Raw genomic sequence first — 17,905 nt, forward strand, 5'->3', positions numbered from 1 at the left:
TATTTTTGACACGATAGGATGCACCCCTCCTGGTACCCTACCTCCTTCTCTTTGGATTTCTCAAGGAAGACGTTCCTCTGCAGTGTCAGCACTGGTTCGTCTGCAAGAGAAAAAGAAAAACAAAATAAATTTAAGATGCGTTGACAAACAGCGAGAGATGCAAATACAGTAAGACAATTGAGAAGACAACCAAATTATAATTCCACAGGGACCCCTGACACTAACCTTAACTGAAACTACATTCAAACCTCGACATAACAAACATGGATATAGCAAATTATCAGATGTAAATAAGTAAATGTAAAATGTATGCTTACAACATACATCAGATATAACAAGGGTATTTTTATGTGATGAACGACTTCGCTAGAACGAAGTTCGACTTTAATGTAACTCACCTCACACTTGCAGAAGCCTGCCAGGTCGTTGGCTAGGCTAAATTTGCCAGTTTCTCATTAAAATCAATATCTCTCTCTCTTTGAAGCTTCAGCCTACATCCTTTCTGTTGAATGTATGACTGGCTGGCTTTCCATAGCATGGGCTATGATGAACACCATAACATTGACAACATGGGTTATTTACACTGACATCTTGGAGCACAGACGTTTTTGTACTCTGACCTCTTTGGAATGCAGCACTTTCCCCATCTCATCATCAGTCCAAGTATGAGCACACTGTACAAGCACTTTAGGTTTGAATGACAGGGTCTGAATGACAGTGTTTTAATGATAGGGTTTGAAAGATTAGCCTGTTTGCAGATGAATGAGGAGAGGGGCAACAAGAGAAATTGGCATGGCTTACCAGAGTCGAGCTGTTGCTTTGTGGCAAAGGTGTACTTCTTTAGGTATTCTGACCACCGCTCCCGGATCAAGTACGGTCTGTGATCTGGCTTCAGCTGCAGCTCTGGAAGAGAGTGAAAGGACGGGATAGCCAATTTGTCAAGAGAGCAATAGCCCTTTTCACTGCATAACCATGCTTACACATTTTCCATTTATACCATACCACTTTCCATTATATGCCATAGCTTTCAGCATGCTTTGCGAACACACCTTTCTATACCCAGAGAACTGTAATGCAGAAAACTAGAAGTGCTGACGAAGAGTCATGATAGGCCACACTTGTGCATTACATCCTTTGCCTATGTTCCCATTTGCACTTTCCACAACACCACTCAACATTCTCACGATTTAGTTTATTGCCTGCATTATGCAAAGGCAGTTTTCAATGGTCAGAGGGTCAAATGCCTCAGCTCAAAGGCTCATACTTTGCAGGGTATCAATCTCGTGACGAAACACTATTGGAGTCAGAGCTGTTCGATAACAAGAACAGTGTTTGAAGTTGTACAGAAACTTATACAAAAGTGCTCGTTCCCAATGTCAACTACAGTGGGCAGTTACGGGGCAGGAGAATACTCACTGCAGTGCTGAAACAAAGGAACATATTCACAAAGCGAAAAAAAAACCAACTTAAGGAAATGTTTCAGCTGACAGTAGCACTTCAACATAATGGACTGCAACTTGTTTGGTAATAACTGTGGGGCATTGTGTTCTCTGTCCCCTCAGTGTAGCTAGAGTGAAACTAAAGTAACAACCAAGCATTTTTCTATTTTTTGGAGGCAGGGCACAGAAGTTAATGTGCAGAAGAGTGATTATAAAACAGCGTGCCATAAACATCAATCAGAGGACGTTATCTCCCGTACAGTCTGCTACCACAAATTTTTAACTAAACAAGATCACTTGATTAGTTCATATATCTGAACATGTTCAAAAGTTTTAAGGGCTGCCTATAGATTTTTGTGAAGAAAGAAAGCTTGTTACTTTGGACTCGGTGCCAAACATCAGGCAATTTCAACTAGAAGCAGTTACCGATGGGTATGTAGTCAAGAGTTCGACGAAAGTTCGTCTGGTCAGGTAACATGATGATGAAGAAATTGCGGCCACTGACCAAGTCAAGGTGAAAAAACACACAGAGACGTTCCGAAACGTCTCTGTGTGTTTTTTCACCTTGACTTGGTCAGTGGCCGCAATTTCTTCATCACCGATGGGTATATTACGAATTTAATCAGTCATTCGAGAGATGCAAATGGGTGTTTTTTTAGTCCAATCGCAGGGTTTATACCAGTGATGCTCCAAGGGCACCTCCTATCATGTAAATCTACATAATGATTTAGCAAAAGAAGGGGCACCCAATGAATCAGTGAAGGGTATCCGAGAGGACTGCATACTACATGCATGCACATGTGAGGGCAACAAAACTTTATCAGGAAAGAGCAGGAGTTTCAACGGACAGCAGCTCTGCAAATGGGTTTTTTTGCAGGCAAGGGTCCCTGATTGTCGTAGACCATTCTCAGATTTTAACGTGTTTGTACGGTCATGACAGATGAAGCTAGGCTTAGAAGTGAACAGGAAATTAAGCAAAAGCCCAGCAGGATGACTCCTAGACTGTGAAGACAATGTCTATATACATTTTGCGGTGTTTTGGCACTCCAGGTCGTCTACGCATTGTCTGCATCGTAGTGCCGCTGCTGAACGCCACCACATGGCACCTGAAGCAAAATAAAAGTTTATTTTGCTGCACGTTTAAACTTCCAGTTTTCATCTAAAGACAGCATAAATTAGACTAATTTTGCAAAATGGATCTATGCGTGTTTCTTCCCGAAGCATTGAGGAACAGTGCACGGCTTGAAACAGAGCTGAGATAGGCTTATACGTCAAGGCACGTCAAGACGTGTTCACGAGGTCACTTCGTGGTGGTACCCACCAAGCAATGGAGAGGTCATCCACAGGGCAAACACATCCTTGAGTTGTGCGGGGAAGTTGATCTCGGTGTCGTCCTCTGCGATGATGTCGATGATCTCGTGGGCCGTCGCCAACTGGACATTGCCGACCTCGACACAGAGGCACACCTTGTTCATGAGGTACACGCACATCTCTTGCTCTGGAAGGCCATCACCGCGTTGAGGTTCAGAGGTCGCAGGGTAAGAGAAAAGGCCGAGGGGCAAGCAGCAAGGAATGGAGGGGACCAACATGTGCAATGTATTAACAAACACTCTCTACCTTCATCTATGCATTTTTTTTAGTGCTGTATGCTGTGTTTCAAGGAAATCTTTAAATTAACATTGTTTACTTATGCAGTGCGTGAGATAGTGACTCTTTTTACAACTTATTTAAAGTTGCAGGTTTTGAACTGTGTAACGTTGACATATTTTATTGTTTGGTTGCCCATAAATTGTCCTGTTCAACACTGAGCATTAGAGATCAAGAAAAAGCTTTTTTCTTCTTTTTTTGCCACATGCCGTATTTACTCTATTCTAACATGCACCTGATTTTCATGGCCATAAAACAAAAATGCAATGTGCTCGACTGTAGCAAGCACTCTGGCTTTCGCAATTTGAGAATTTTTTTTCATCTATCAGTTTATCACAGTAAAAGAGAGTAATGGTAATTTGTTTTCATTTGGAAGAAGAAAACTTATTGCACAGAGCTAAAGTAGACCGAGCATCGCTCAAAGTCACTGTCAGAGGCCTCCTTATCGCTATCACGTCTGAAGCATCTCAACTTCAGTGGCGTCTGTAGCGTTTGAGTTAATGCATTTTATAAACATCTTGTAAACCATGGCAGCTGAGCTATAGTGTCTAGAATATACTAATTACTATATGGCCAAAAGAACTTATCGAACACAAAGTTACTACAGCTTCTACAGCTTCAGCGATATGTGGACTGGATTAAATAAATTTTTAGTGCTGATGACAACAGCTTATCATTATTATAGTTTTTTGTTCCGAACTCAAATCAATGCGCATGCTATTATTCTCAGTAAAATTTTCTGGAAAGAGCCACTTTAGAATTAAGTAAATTTCTTCTTAACTGTGGTATGTCAGGGCCTACGAAATTATCAGTACTGAACTTGTATTTCCCATAAAGTTAATTGTTCTTTCCTAATGAAAAACTCTAGAGAAAGTGTTGCATAATTGTAAAACTGAAGCCAGCCCTTATGATAAGCATACCCACTTGCTGCTGATCCTGTGCCTAGCACTAGGTGTGAAAAATAAGCAACTAAAACGAGTGGTGAATTACATTGTTCCACAAAAAACGTTTTTATATGCTGTAAAAAAATGCTGCTTACAAAAGCATTAGCTGGAACAGCAACACGTTTCGCTGCCCAATTTGAGTACATGTTTCTAAAAAATTGTGCTAGTCACAGGATGTCAAGCACAAGGGCATGCATTGCATAATGGCTCGCTTCAATTTTATGACAACAATGTGCCTCTGAAAGTTGTTAAGAAACTTGAAAGTACATTTTACACCTGTTAGCATAGCAATGCAAATGATTGATAAAACAATTAAAGCCATGTCCCCTTTAGAATAAGAAAATTTTCATGATGACCATACTAAGAGTTAAGGCTAATGGGAGGTAAAACATTTTGGCTAGAGTCTTTCAATAGTCGGCATGGGAACTGAAGGAGGGTCCTAGAAGCTCGGTGTCAGGATTTCAAGAAAAGGAATCGACTTTGCCTTGATAAAGAGAACTCCATATGTCAAAAAAACATAACATCCTGGTTTAGACTTTTTTCTCAAGCTGCTCAAGCTTTTCTACATCTATAGTATGGGTGTCTGACAAACAAAGGTTCTGGTGAACATCACCAGAAATATCAAGCAGGATGCAGCATTGAAAGCAATCGCCAATGCACGCCTCTTGTCTGAGGTGCCACAAATGGCATTCACAATTACAAGGGCAATGACAGCAGGCAATTACGTCAAGGGAGGTGCAAGATCATATGATACTTAATTGTTTTGGTGTCCGATATAAAACCCTTACTTAAGTCACTAATAAGTCGGCAACATCTCGCACTACGCATCAATATTTGGTGACCTGTTTACATTTCATTCAGTGTCGTAACCTAAAGAAAAAAATCATGCAGCATGCAGCAGGTTGCATGCGCGAAACCAACTTGTGTGGTTCGAGGCATTTGTTTACAGCCTGTTCCAATGAACGATCAAAAAGAGATGTCACTCCTACACAAAAGATGGCGGTTGCAGACCCCCAGGGTTCTTGAATAGAGTGAGAACAAATTATGATAATCTTAATTTAATTATGGGAAGTTGTATAACGACAGCCAGAGACTGTCAGTTTTCCTAGACAATAGTGAATTTGCTTAGCTTTGGCATCTGGGACAGCTTTGTCTAAGCAAACATTCCGTACTAGCATTCGCGCTTAACTACTTCAAACAAGTTTGGTTCTGCACTAAGTGTATGAACACTCCAAAAGGGACAAAGAAATGCAAAGAGTATCGGTGCTTCCAATTAGTACGGATGTAGAGTAGCCCTTTTCTCTTGCTGTCTGAATCAGACAGGAAGTCACACTGGACCATGGTCATATATTAAACAGCTTATGAGGCCATCTATCTGGGGAATCAAAGGAGCTGACTACTATACTGAAATTTGCACAGCAAATGTGTATCACAATACCTTCCCAATTAAATGGCCAGACTTATTTCTCGGGGGGAAAAAGAAAAAGAAACCAGCAACACAGTTTCATATCGCACCAGCTTTATTGCCAATCAAAGCAAAACAAAAGCTCGTCAGGTGCAGGGGTCCATGCACTGCATATAACTGTAATGCAGGATCATGCAAGGGAAAAAAAACGAAAACAAAAGAAAACACATGCTCTCATAAGCGCAAGACCTCACTTGAGGATTGCCATACAGCGAAGGTTGTGTACAGGTAAAACTCAAGAACTTGATAGTGATGAGTTAAAGAAAACTGTGCACTAAAACAATGCATCATGCAAAAGCAAGCACATTGGTCATAAAGAGGAAGGCTATTTAAGAAAAAAAAACCACACAATTCTTTCGAAATATCACAGATCTCCACCTTCAGCCAGTAATGACACGGCAGGAAGCAACAAATTATTAGAGGTAAAATGGTGCCCGCAATGAACAGAACACAATGTGTAGATTTGTTAAAAACAAGTGCATTAAACAACATTACACACACAGCAAACAGGTTCCAAAAGCAGACACGAGATGCATGGACTGCAAAAAAGTTTGTTACAAGACAGCCAATACTGATATCCAGCAATAACCAAGGAAGTTTCAACCTGCAAATGGTTCACATACAAAACTAGAGCAGCAGTTATTAAAAAGAAAATCAGTACAGCAAGCTTAACTAAAACATGCAATAACAACAACATGCGTGTATGTGTGGGCACATGCACTGAATGCTGCATCTATATTCTACCTCACCAACTTTGTGCGGTGCACTGAAGGCAAGGGCTTGAGTCAGCCAATCAGTAAAGATTTGCTGTGTCTTCTAGAGAAGTGCTCGCCCACTGCACTCAACTAACTCTTCCGCAATGCTTCCATTCAGCTGACATCCTGTGGAGAACGATCAGAGATGCACAGTGGTGTAGCCCTTCTCCAGGGTCTTTTCTCATTGGCTGATGTAACCCATAGCTTTCAGTGCACTGCACGGAACTGGAGAGGTGGAGTGTACTATATGTATTCGGGAGCCCTGTACGAACGACTCTTTCAGCTAAGCTGCCAACTCATTTCACATCAAATGTCGAGCCAGAGTCATCATTTTTTTCATTTAGCACTAGTGCCACGTTTGGATGCAGTACTTGCCTCTGCCATCCACGTTCAATTATGTGGAACCAAGCAATCGAAGTCATCTGCCACAATGTTGCACCAAAAACAGAGGCACACGTCATCCACGTCAACGCCAGAACAAAAAAGCAATTTCCTTAGTGAAGGTAACGGTGATGCCATCTTACTCCCGAGAGTGAAATGCCTGCCTCCAGAGGGGAGACAAAATTCAGAGCACTTTCACCTTTGTTGCAACAGATTGCACATCCGCTGCTTTCACTGAGAACTGAGAACACCTTTGCTGTCACCGCAGTCAACATGTGATTCTGGCTTATTATGGATGAAGCAGGCAAGCGTACTGCATCCAAAGAATGTTTTAAAGGAAATGTACGGTGAAATGACACTTATGCATGTAATTAGGAGTGAAAAGCAGTAAGCAGATTAGTGAGAAGATCTATCAAAAGCACCTGTTCTTGTTAATGCAACATTTTCTATAAATGAAGATTGCACGCATGTTGATACTGCATGAATCCTGAATGCAAAAGCTAAATACATTCTCAAGTAACGCAGCAAGAACTAGTCATACAGAATGTGGCAGGTTAATGGCAGTGCAATCACAGAGAAGGGGTGAACATGCAAGCATGCTTGGGGGTACAGAACTGTGACTGTAAAACAATATCCTAGCTTCAACAACATCTTTTTGTGAACTTGCATTTCATACAGATCAGGTAAATAAAACAATGTGAAGGGTCAATTTAAAATAAACACCACGTTATTTGTTCTGCCTTAGGTAACAATATAAATGAACATTGGCCAGTGAATATGTCACTTAAAGATAAGTGGGACAAAATTTCGAGCCATCCAGCAAATTCAGTGCGGCATCTGCAACACTCAGCCAAGCTCACGATCTTAAATTGTAAGGTGTGGTGGCATTAAAACTTTCCCTTTCTAGCTTAATGCCATTGCATTAAATGTGCAATACTAATCAAGATGAGGATGGTTCCTGAAGGGAACTGTGGTTCTCTGTGAAACCAATAGCGCACAATGCAAACCACTGTACTGATGTGCACCAACATTGAGCTTCAGAGGCTATATAAAAGATGGAAGAGCTCGATCGTTATTTTCATTTTTGTTAAAACAAGAGCCAGAATACATAGTAGTATAGTGCTTGGTAATAACCTGACTAAATTTAAAATATTGCAATTGCTTAACACTGTTCCCAGAGACTCCGCTGCTACATAGGATCTGGTGTTTTCCTTATTTGGTCATTTGTAGATAGAATGTACCATGACACAATTTACTTACAGCACAGTGTGCTGTTACATTTTCGTGTACCAAACTGAGACAAGAACACAATAATTAAGACAAAATGTACGCTACTCATAATAAAAAGCACAAAGAACTCCAACATCAATATTGCTTCAGATTCTTTTGTATTCAGAACACCAACACAGACATGAAAACGAAACAGGAAGTGTAGCAGCATTAAACATACAACTTTTGTAAAATATCTGAGCCCATGAAGTGTGCGTATTCCTGCAGTGGCTAGAGCAAGGAATACGTACCGGCTAATATAGAGAGCTCAATCCTGGATACAGTTCCTGCTCACTTTTTTTTTTCTTGAGAAACCAGAGAAACCATGCACAGCTGTAGACCTTTTCACACAAACCTGGATGGACCCTACACCATTGCTGGGCAGTATAGAAGATACAGGTATCTTAGATACTACCTTAGATACTCCTTGGGTACCTTGTGTCAGTATCATGATACGTCTGGCAAGATACGTATCTGTATTTATGATACATGAAAGAATGTATTGTGTATCTTGACATACAAGGTACTGATATTGCAACATCACTGTGTGAAACTATATATGTTGGCTGAACTCTGCTTCTTAAGCTGATATTGCTGCCACTAAGCCACCTGAATTTCTACAGGCACTGAATTTCCTATTGTCTGACCTAAACAGGTAAGTTGACAATACTTCATGTTTAAATGTCATAGCTATTAGTGGTGCCGCACGTATTATGTTTCTACGTGTTAACTGTGATTGTGTGATACGGAGCAGTCTTTCTATTTTACTTCTATATATATATATATGTATATATTTTAGCTCACCCTTAAATTTCTTACTATTACAAATCACCAGGTAATGGGTGCTATAAGTGGCAGTAGTGTGAATTAGCGGTGGTATCCTGCAATGCTTTGTGACACTACAATACGTACGAAACATTTTTGGGCTGCATAAAGTTTCTCGTAGAATAAAAATTTTAAAAGGATTGCATGTTAATGAGTATGTTGCTAACGAATGCATTATGCCAGCAGGTAAGTAGAATATGAAAGATCACTGCAGCTTTATGTGCTTTCTGTATACACAATGCATAAAAAAAAAGACGTCGCTACCAGCGTTGTACACCTGTCCAGTGATCCCGTATTGCGTAAATGGTAATACATTTACGGATAAGGTAAAACACCACAGAAGTACTTGTCGCATCGTGCAGAGGTGTCTTACGGATGTTCTTGTAATTACATGGCAACCAGCTGGCTGTCTGACAAGCAGAGCAGCGATTCCCATCAATTACAAAAGTGACAAGCACAAACCACTGACAGCGCAGCATATAAAGAACTTTCATGTTAAGCAGCTAAAGCAGCCCGAATTAACTGCTTTGGATTGAAAATGTATCTTGAGCAAGAAACACAAAAATTTTGAGATACTAAGAGAGAGTTCATTCAAATGAAACAAGGTTGGCTGGAGTTAAGAAATGTCCGGCAAAACATTTTTGTGTGTATGTGTTTGCTGCTAAATTACATAGATCAATAATAAGACATCTGCGAATGTATCGAAGTATCTTAAGATGCAAATGGGAAGTATTGTATCGGATACAATAACTGCAGTAGTATCTTGTATACGTACTTCAAGTACTTGTTGCCCAAGTATCTTGTGTTGTACCATGATACAACTGCAAAGTACCTTTGCCCAGCCCTGGGCCCTACAATGCTAGATTGAGGCCAATGCGCACCAATTGTTCCAAGATAAGGCAATGGGAGCGGGTACGTGCGCATCCTTGCATGGGAGTGGCGTAATAAAATATGAATCTGTGCCTCCTGCCGTGAAAAGGTCATACAACAGCTTTGCAGTGTTCCGAGCTAGTGCAGTGGCATGCCATCAAAAGCAGGTTTGCTCGGTCACGTGACTGAGGAGGCAATTACTTGGCGGAGGCACCGGTGCGGGAGGCGGCGTCACCGGCCGCTGCTGGGGGGCCGGAGCCAGCGGCGGAGCCAAGTTCGGGGTCGGCGCCGGAGCCGGCGGGGGCACCAGGTGGTCTCGGGCCGCCGGCGTGGGTAGGATTCGCCAGCCTGGCGCATCGTCGTGACCGTGGCCCACCGTGCCGAGCGGGGGCAACTGGTAACACTGCTGCGGGCGAACGTGGTTGTGGTGCTGGTGCAAGTGGTGGTGGCTGGCGCCGGCGGCCGGGTGCTGGTGGTACTGGTTGTGGTGGCTGTGGTGGTGCGTCGGCGTCGGCAGCTGGCGCCGCGTGGTGGTGGTGGTGGCGAGCGCCGGCACGGACACCGCGTACGGCGACGGCGCGCTGTGGTGGTGGTGGTGGTGGTGGCCGTGGCGGTGGTCCAGCGTGGCATAGTCACCCCGCTTGTCGCCGCCACCGCCCACCGCCGCCGGTCCCCCGCGAAGGGTGCAAGCTGTGTGTGCGCGCAGCGCGCGAGCGGGGGAAAAGAAATGCAGCACGGCGGAGCGTACGGGACACGCACGAACAGTCACGCGCGTCCCAGCGTTCGCACGCGCTTTGCGGTTCAATAGCCACTCATACCGGCGTGTGACGAGCGAGATTTTTTTTGGCGCGAGAAAAGTCACGCCGGCCCCGAGGCGCCACATCAAGGGTACGGGTAAACTCACGTCCCCGAACTGCTTCGTTTACATTTTTTGCACGCTCGTTCAGTTTTCCCCACGAAACCGTAACCTCCTCGGTCGACGAATCGGGACCGCTCACTGACACCGTGCGGCGAAGCGGAATACCAGGCATATGCCGACGCGTTCGAAAAGTTTCGCGTGGCCTTCTCAGTATGCCATTAGCTGATGTTGCTCAGGGACGCTCATCCCTGCCGGTTTTCGCATTCCAGCATCTCGGAGCTTCTAACCGGACGAACAGCCTCCGAAGCGGGGGACTACTTTTCGTAGCGCAAGGGTGCCAGAGCACGCCTCTTCGTGAAGCGACACACCGCCCACCAGCTCTGCTCGCTTTTTTCTTTGGCGACGCTATATGGAACTGGGGTACGTTCGCGCACGCCAGGTTAACAGCACAGCACGAAGAGGGTTGACAATCGCTCGGCTACTTGGCCCACGAAGAGAAGAAGCAAGGGCTCGCATAACGAGCGACCGAATAATGGCCGATGGTCGCGGACTGCGCACGAGCGGCGACCATTAGCGCCAAGTGAACGACGCAAACACACGCATACACACACACACACACACAAACAAACACACACACACACACACACACACACACACACACACACACACACACACACACACACACACACACACGCACACACACGCACGCACATCGCGACGGCGTCCCTACGAGGTGCGCTGCCCACACACCTACTTCGAAGTGGGCCGATCGCGAAGTGCTCTACGCGAACGCCAGCGGGACACCGTGACAGCGCAATCGCCAGAAAAATGGCGCAGGCTCGTATGATTCTTAATTGTCACTGCGGGAGCCGCCGCGGTCCTTCGTTTTTTTTTTTGTTTTTACGTTCGTACGTGCAGAGGAAGCACGTAAAGCTCCAATAACGGCGAGCGCGGACGGACGGGCAGTTGCGTCAGCCGTACGTATACCAATTGCTCCAAACTAGGCTGAGACGCGGCTATCGAGGCGCCGTATACTCTACCGGCCATAATCCGCTCATGGCAGAGCGAATATACATTTATCGGGCTTAAACAAGTAAGCAGGATCCTAAGAGGACAGCAAGGATGTTCCAATCAGCCGCCATGGCCTTGAATGGCGCTGGCCAACACTCCAAGGGCGAATCTTGCACATCTTGCAAAATTATCTTTCCGCCGGCTTTCATCTCTCTTTACCCGATTATTTATACATTTCAATAAAGCTTTAACAGTTAATTTCCCCTACGTACGCTTTTCTTGATTTCCCTGTCCGTTTTTTTTTTCATAAGGTGATGATGATATGTGGTGTTTAATGGCGCAAGGGCCAGGTGTGGCCAAAGAGCGCCATGACAAGTGGTGATGTTGGCGATGTATTATGGAGATGTGACTTGGCTGTAAAGTGGCCTAAAAATAGTTGCTGTAAAGTGCATAAAATCTACGTGATATAAAATTATGGCGATGACTAATGACGAATACTATGAACATTAAAATCCATCGTAAAAGAATGACATAAAATTGAAAATATATGAGATGGTAAAAGTAGCTGGAGCACTGTTGCCTCGCCGGAGCCCTTGAAACACAAGGGCCTAGAGGCACGTGCTATACGAAAGAATTATCACAGCGCCATCCTCTGAAGAGAGGAGACGCTACGAACATGTGGGGCTAACAACATGCAATACAACATCTTTCAGATAACTTAGGACTGCATTGGTGTCAAATAGCGGTTCTGGGCCGAGTAACATTAATGGGTGAAGGGGAATGTGCTGCCGGTATGCTAAGGGAAAATGTTTCTTTCTTTCAGATTCGGCTTTCCGACACTCCAGGAGGACGTGGAGGACGGTAAGCCTCTCCTCGCATCTACCACAGGTTGGAGGCTCGTTTCCCGTGAGTAAAAAGTTATGTGTTCCAAAAGTGTGTCCTATTCTTAGACGGCAGAAGAGGACATCTGTCCGGCGGGATTTTGTTACAGGAGGCCAGAAACCTAATTGTGGCTTTATTACATGCAGTTTATTATTTATTTCTTCGTCCCACATGCGTTGCCAGTGGTTTCGTAGTTTCCTTCTTAACAGAGGGTTCAGGTCTGTGACAGGGACTGAAGCAGTAGGATTAACTGCATTCAATGGAATTGATGTGGCCATCTGGTCCACTAGAACGTTACCCTGGATGCCCCTATGGCCAGGCAGCCAGCAAATAATCACATGCTGGTTAGATACATATGCCTTACATAACACGGAATAGAGTTCAATTATAACAGGATTTTTGTGCTTACAGAACGATATCAAAGACTTTACGACACTTAGGGAGTCTGTATATATAACTGATCTTTTGAGTTTTGATTTCCTTATATGCTTCACGGTCGATAATATTGCGTAGGCTTCAGCCGTAAAGATACTAGTTTCCGGATGCAGTACGCCGGATTCCGAGAAGCATGGACCGACGGCTGCATAGGACACCCCGTCGTGCGACTTCGATGCGTCTGTGTAGAACTCCGTGCAGGAGTGTTTGTGTTGGAGTTCCCGGAAATGCATTTGGATTTCAATGTCTGAAGCGTGCTTTGTAACTTGAACGAAAGATGTGTCGCATTGTATCAGCTGCCACTCCCAAGGAGGTAGCAGCTTGGCTGGAGGCATTAGGCAGAGCTCGAGGAGTGGGACATGCATTTCATGACTAAGGTCCCTCACACGCAGCGAGAAAGGCTGTCTTACGGAGGGACGATTTTGAAAGAGTGTAGCATATGTCAAATCATTAACGGTAGTATAACACGGATGCTGAGGATTAGAGTGGACTTTCAGAAAATATGTTTGGCTGATGTATGTTCTCTGGAGATGAAGTGACCACTCGTTCGATTCGGCGTATAAACTTTCAACAGGACTTGTCCTGAAAGCGCCCGTGGCTAAACGGATACCTAGATGGTGAATAGGGTCTAGCATTTTTAGCGCACTTGGGGCGGCAGAGTGATAAATCACGGCACCATAGTCTAGTCGGGATCGAATGAGGCTTTTATAGAGGTTCATTAAGCACTTTCTGTCACTACCCCACGTAGTCTGGGATAGAAGTTTGATTATGTTCATTGTTTTTAGACACTTTTCTTTAAGATGTTTAATGTGGGGGACGAAAGTGAGTTTGTAGTCAAGTATGACACCTAGAAATTTGTGCTCTTTGTTTACTGGTATCTGTTGTCCACACATTTGTAAGCAAGGATCCGGAACTAGGCCTCTCTTCCTTGTGAACAGCACACAAGAACTCTTTTGAGGATTGATTTTAAATCCGTTTTTATCTGCCCACTGTGACACCTTGTTCAAACCATGCTGTACCTGTCTCTCGCAGACAGTGAGATTGCAGGATTTGAATCCTATCTGTATATCGTCTACGTAGACGGAGTAGAAAATAGCTGTTGGTAAGGATGCACGAAGCGTGTTCATTTTGACGACAAAGAGCGTGCAGCTGAGTACGCCACCCTGGGGTACCCCAGTTTCCTGTATGAATGTACGCGACAGTGCAGGACCTATTTTCACTCGAAATGTACGGTTCTCTAGGTAGCTCTCTATAATATTTAACATATTGCCGCGGATACCTAGCGCGGAAAGATCGCGCAGGATTCCGTACCGCCAGGTTGTGTCGTACGCTTTTTCCATATCCAGAAATACAGATAAGAAAGATTGCTTGTGCACGAATGCATCGCGAATGCTCGCTTCGATGCGCACAAGATGATCGGTTGTAGATCGCCCTTCCCGAAAACCACACTGAAATGGGTCAAGCATTTTCCTGGACTCTAGGAGATGCACGAGGCGGCGATTGATCATTTTTTCAAATACCTTACAAAGGCAACTTGTCAGGGCTATCGGGCGGTAACTTGCCACTGAGGAAGGATCTTTGCCTTGTTTCAAAACCGGGATCACTATAGCTTCTTTCCATGCAGTCGGGAGGTATCCCGCAGCCCAAATGGTGTTGAAAAGTGTGACTAGTGTAACTTGGGTGTCTTTATGTAAGTTTTTGATCATTTCATACATGATCCTGTCAGATCCCGGTGCAGAGCTCTTGCATGCACTCAAGGCAGCTCTCAACTCGGCAATGCTAAAAGGACAGTTGTATGGTTCATTCTGTTGACATTTTCTCATGAGTGGCTTACATTCTTCTATTTGTTTATATTTGAGAAAGGATTGCGAGTAATGGTTGGCACTTGACACGCTCTCAAAGTGCTCCCCAAGTGAGTCCGCCTGATCTTGTAGGGTATCGCCTTCTGTGTTTACCAAAGGGAGTGCATGTGCTTGTCGCCCTCTTATCCTATTGACCCTGTTCCAGGCTTTCGCCTCATCCCTGAACGAGTTAATGCTCGATAGAAACATCTGCCAGCTTTCTCGTCTGGCCTGTCGGCGGGTTCGCCTGCCTTCGGATTTTACTTTTTTAAAGTTGACTAGATTCTCTGCAGTGGGAGAAGCGCGTAGCAACCCCCACGCCCTGTTCTGTTTTTTACGAGCGATCCTACAATCGTCGTTCCACCATGGGACACGTCGTTTGCAGGCCAAGCCTTTTACTTCTGATATGCATTTAAATGCGACATCTAATATGAATGCTGTAAAAAACTCGACTGCAGCGTCAATTCCTAACGAAGACAGGTCAGCCCATGAGATACTAGTTAGAGATCGAAATTTCTCCCAATCAGCTGTCTCAATCTTCCACCTAGGAGCGTATGGTGGATATTCGTTTTCTTTATATGATCTTAGCAGTATAGGGAAGTGGTCGCTACCGTAAGGGTTGTCGGTAACTTCCCATTCAAGTTCAGGCTGTACAGACGGGGAGACTATACTAAGATCTATTGACGAAAAGGATCGGTTTGCAAGAGAGTAATATGTGGGTTCTTTCTTATTGAGAAGGCACGCTCCAGAAGAAAAAAGGAACTGCTCAACAAGGCGACCTCGCGCATCTATACGAGAGTCGCCCCACAGGGAGCTGTGCGCATTGAAATCGCCAAGAAGAGCATAAGGTTCTGGCAATTGATCGATCAAGGAGTGAAATTCATGTTTGTTCAGTTGGTAATGCGGGGGTATGTAAAGGGAGCAAATGGTGATGAGTTTGTTTAGTAGGACAACTCGAACCGCCACTGCTTCAAGGGGCGTTTGTAGCTGTAGAGGTTGACACGCAATACTTCTATGAGTAAGAATCGCAACACCACCCGATGATGCGACGGCATCATCGCGATCCTTGCGAAACGTAACATACGTTCGGAGAAAGTTTGTGTTTTTAGATTTTAAGTGTGTTTCCTGTAAACACAGCACTTTTGGATTATATTTGTGGATTAGTTCTTGCAAATCATCAAGGTTTCTAAGGAGACCTCTGACGTTCCATTGTATGATTTGTGTATCCATATTTAATGTAAATTAGTGCTGTGTGTACGGAAACGGAAAGATGCCTTATATTACAGAGCCCTTTCGAGGCCCTGTAATAGGTGTTTTGTTCTTTTTGAAGCGTTCGAGTGATTCTCGACGCTCCTTAGGCGCCTGGTGCGCCTTGAGGATAGGTGTGGTGTCCATTGCCTCTTGTGAGGCGCCGGACACGTGCTCTTGCGAGCGGGAAGTTTTCAGAGGGAGTCCCGCCTTGGAGGGCAAGACCCCTGCGCCCACCAGCCCGGAGGTCGATGGGGCTCCCAGGGGGATTTGGCTGCGCTGGCCGTTGCCAGCGCTGGAAGGGGCCTCGGAGGCGGGGGCAGCCTCGGCTGCGCCCACCTTCGGTGTCGGTGGCCCCGTCTGCTGGGTAGACGGAGCAGCGCTAGCTGCAACCGCCGCAGGGACAGATGGCGTAACTGCCGACTCACGGCTTGTGGGTCGGACAGCCGCCGGAGGCCGTTGTGACGCTGCCCCCTGACGCGCCACTTCGGCAAAGCTGGCCTTAGGAAGGTATGTTACCCGCCTGCGTGCCTCCTTGAATGAGATATTCTCTTTTACTTTGATTGTTACTATTTCTTTTTCTTTCTTCCAAGACGGGCATGACCGCGAGTATGCGGCATGCTCGCCATCACAATTTACACAGTGGAAAGAATTCTCACAGGCTTCAGAGGAGTGTTCATGCGCGCTGCATTTTGCACAAGTTTGGCGGCCTCGGCAGCTCTGCGAACTGTGGCCAAAACGCTGGCACTTGAAACATCGGAGGGGATTTGGCACGTACGGTCTTACACGGAGCTTGATGTACCCGGCCTCGATTGACTCGGGCAGGACACTTGAATTGAATGTCAGTATTAGGTGTTTGGTCGCAAGTTCTTTACCATCTCGCCTCATCTTAATTCTTTTGACATTTATAACATTTTGTTCACTGAAACCTTCCAAGAGCTCGGCCTCAGTGAGCTCCAGCAAATCATCGTCCGAGACAACGCCGCGGGAGGTATTCATTGTGCGGTGCGGGGTTACTACTACTTGGGTCTCCCCAAATGATACTAGCTGTGGCAGCTTCTCAAATTGCTTCTGGTCGCGGAGCTCCAAGAGGAGGTCACCGCTAGCCATCCTCGACACCTTATATCCTGGGCCAAAAACTTCGGTAAGAGACTTTGATACAAGGAACGGGGAGATTGTTCGTACTTGTTTAGCTGGTTTTTCTGCGTGGATGACATGGAAACGAGGAAAATTGTGGACTTGTCGTCCGAAAAACTGAAAAACTTCTTCGGTGCGCCCTCGTTTCTGAGGGCGATCAGGTAGCTTAGGAAAAGCGTGTTCCATAAGTAATGTTGGGTTTTCGGCCGCGATGCCGACCACCCACCATGGAGCCCTACAGGGGGACGTGACAGAAGTTCCTGCAAGGGAAACCCTGCCAACGCCAGCCGTACATCGCTGCTATAACCAAATACAGCATAACCAAGGCTGGCTAGCTACACAAGGTTAACCCTTGCCGCCGGGAAACTAGGAAGTGAGGAGAAATGATGAGAAGACAGGAAAGATGAAAAAGACGAGAGAGAAAGACGAAGAGTGGAGAGGAGGACAGGAAAAGGCGACTGCCGATTTCCCCCGGGTGGGTCAGTCCGGGGGTGCCGTCTACGTGAAGCAGAGGCCAAAGAGGTGTGTTGCCTCCGCCGGGGGGCCTTAAAGGTCCAAACACCCGGCATCGGCTCAACCCCCAGGATCCCCCTTTCCCCGGACACGGCTAAGCCGCGCACGGCTACACGCGGGAGGGTCCAACCCTCGTGTGCTCGGGTCCGTGGTGTCGCCACACACCAAACGCCTGCTGACGCAGACGCCCCTGCGGGGTTTTTTCATAAGGTGTAACTTCCACAAGGCACATGAATCGCGCAAACTGCCCAACTAAGGGGGTGGCTTGCTGTACCCGCTATCCAGTGACGTATACATCTAGCAGAATGCTTGCCGACCGTCGAATGCTTCTGTCAATATCTGGTAACGGAGCACATACGCTATAACGAACCTTCCCAGACATCC

General features: G+C 45.5%; 1 protein-coding gene across 3 annotated transcripts in view; it reads right to left on the reverse strand.

Annotated features, from left to right (window-relative positions):
• The window catches only part of LOC126533847 (putative FERM domain-containing protein FRMD8P1), a 116,558-nt gene that overhangs the window by 19,618 nt on the left and 79,035 nt on the right, over positions 1–17,905 (reverse strand). For 2 of the 3 annotated variants that reach the window (XM_050181046.3, XM_055072443.2), the window contains 4 exons: positions 9,797–10,285; positions 2,761–2,937; positions 802–903; positions 42–100 (listed from right to left, as the gene is read on the reverse strand). In XM_050181046.3, coding sequence (XP_050037003.1) covers positions 42–100; positions 802–903; positions 2,761–2,937; positions 9,797–10,285 — 827 coding nt within the window. The remainder of the gene's footprint in view (positions 1–41; positions 101–801; positions 904–2,760; positions 2,938–9,796; positions 10,286–17,905) is intronic. The other variant, XM_055072444.2, reaches the window with a different exon arrangement.

The sequence above is a fragment of the Dermacentor andersoni genome, chromosome 7 (genome assembly GCF_023375885.2).
Source record: "Dermacentor andersoni chromosome 7, qqDerAnde1_hic_scaffold, whole genome shotgun sequence".
Lineage (NCBI taxonomy): Eukaryota > Metazoa > Arthropoda > Arachnida > Ixodida > Ixodidae > Dermacentor > Dermacentor andersoni.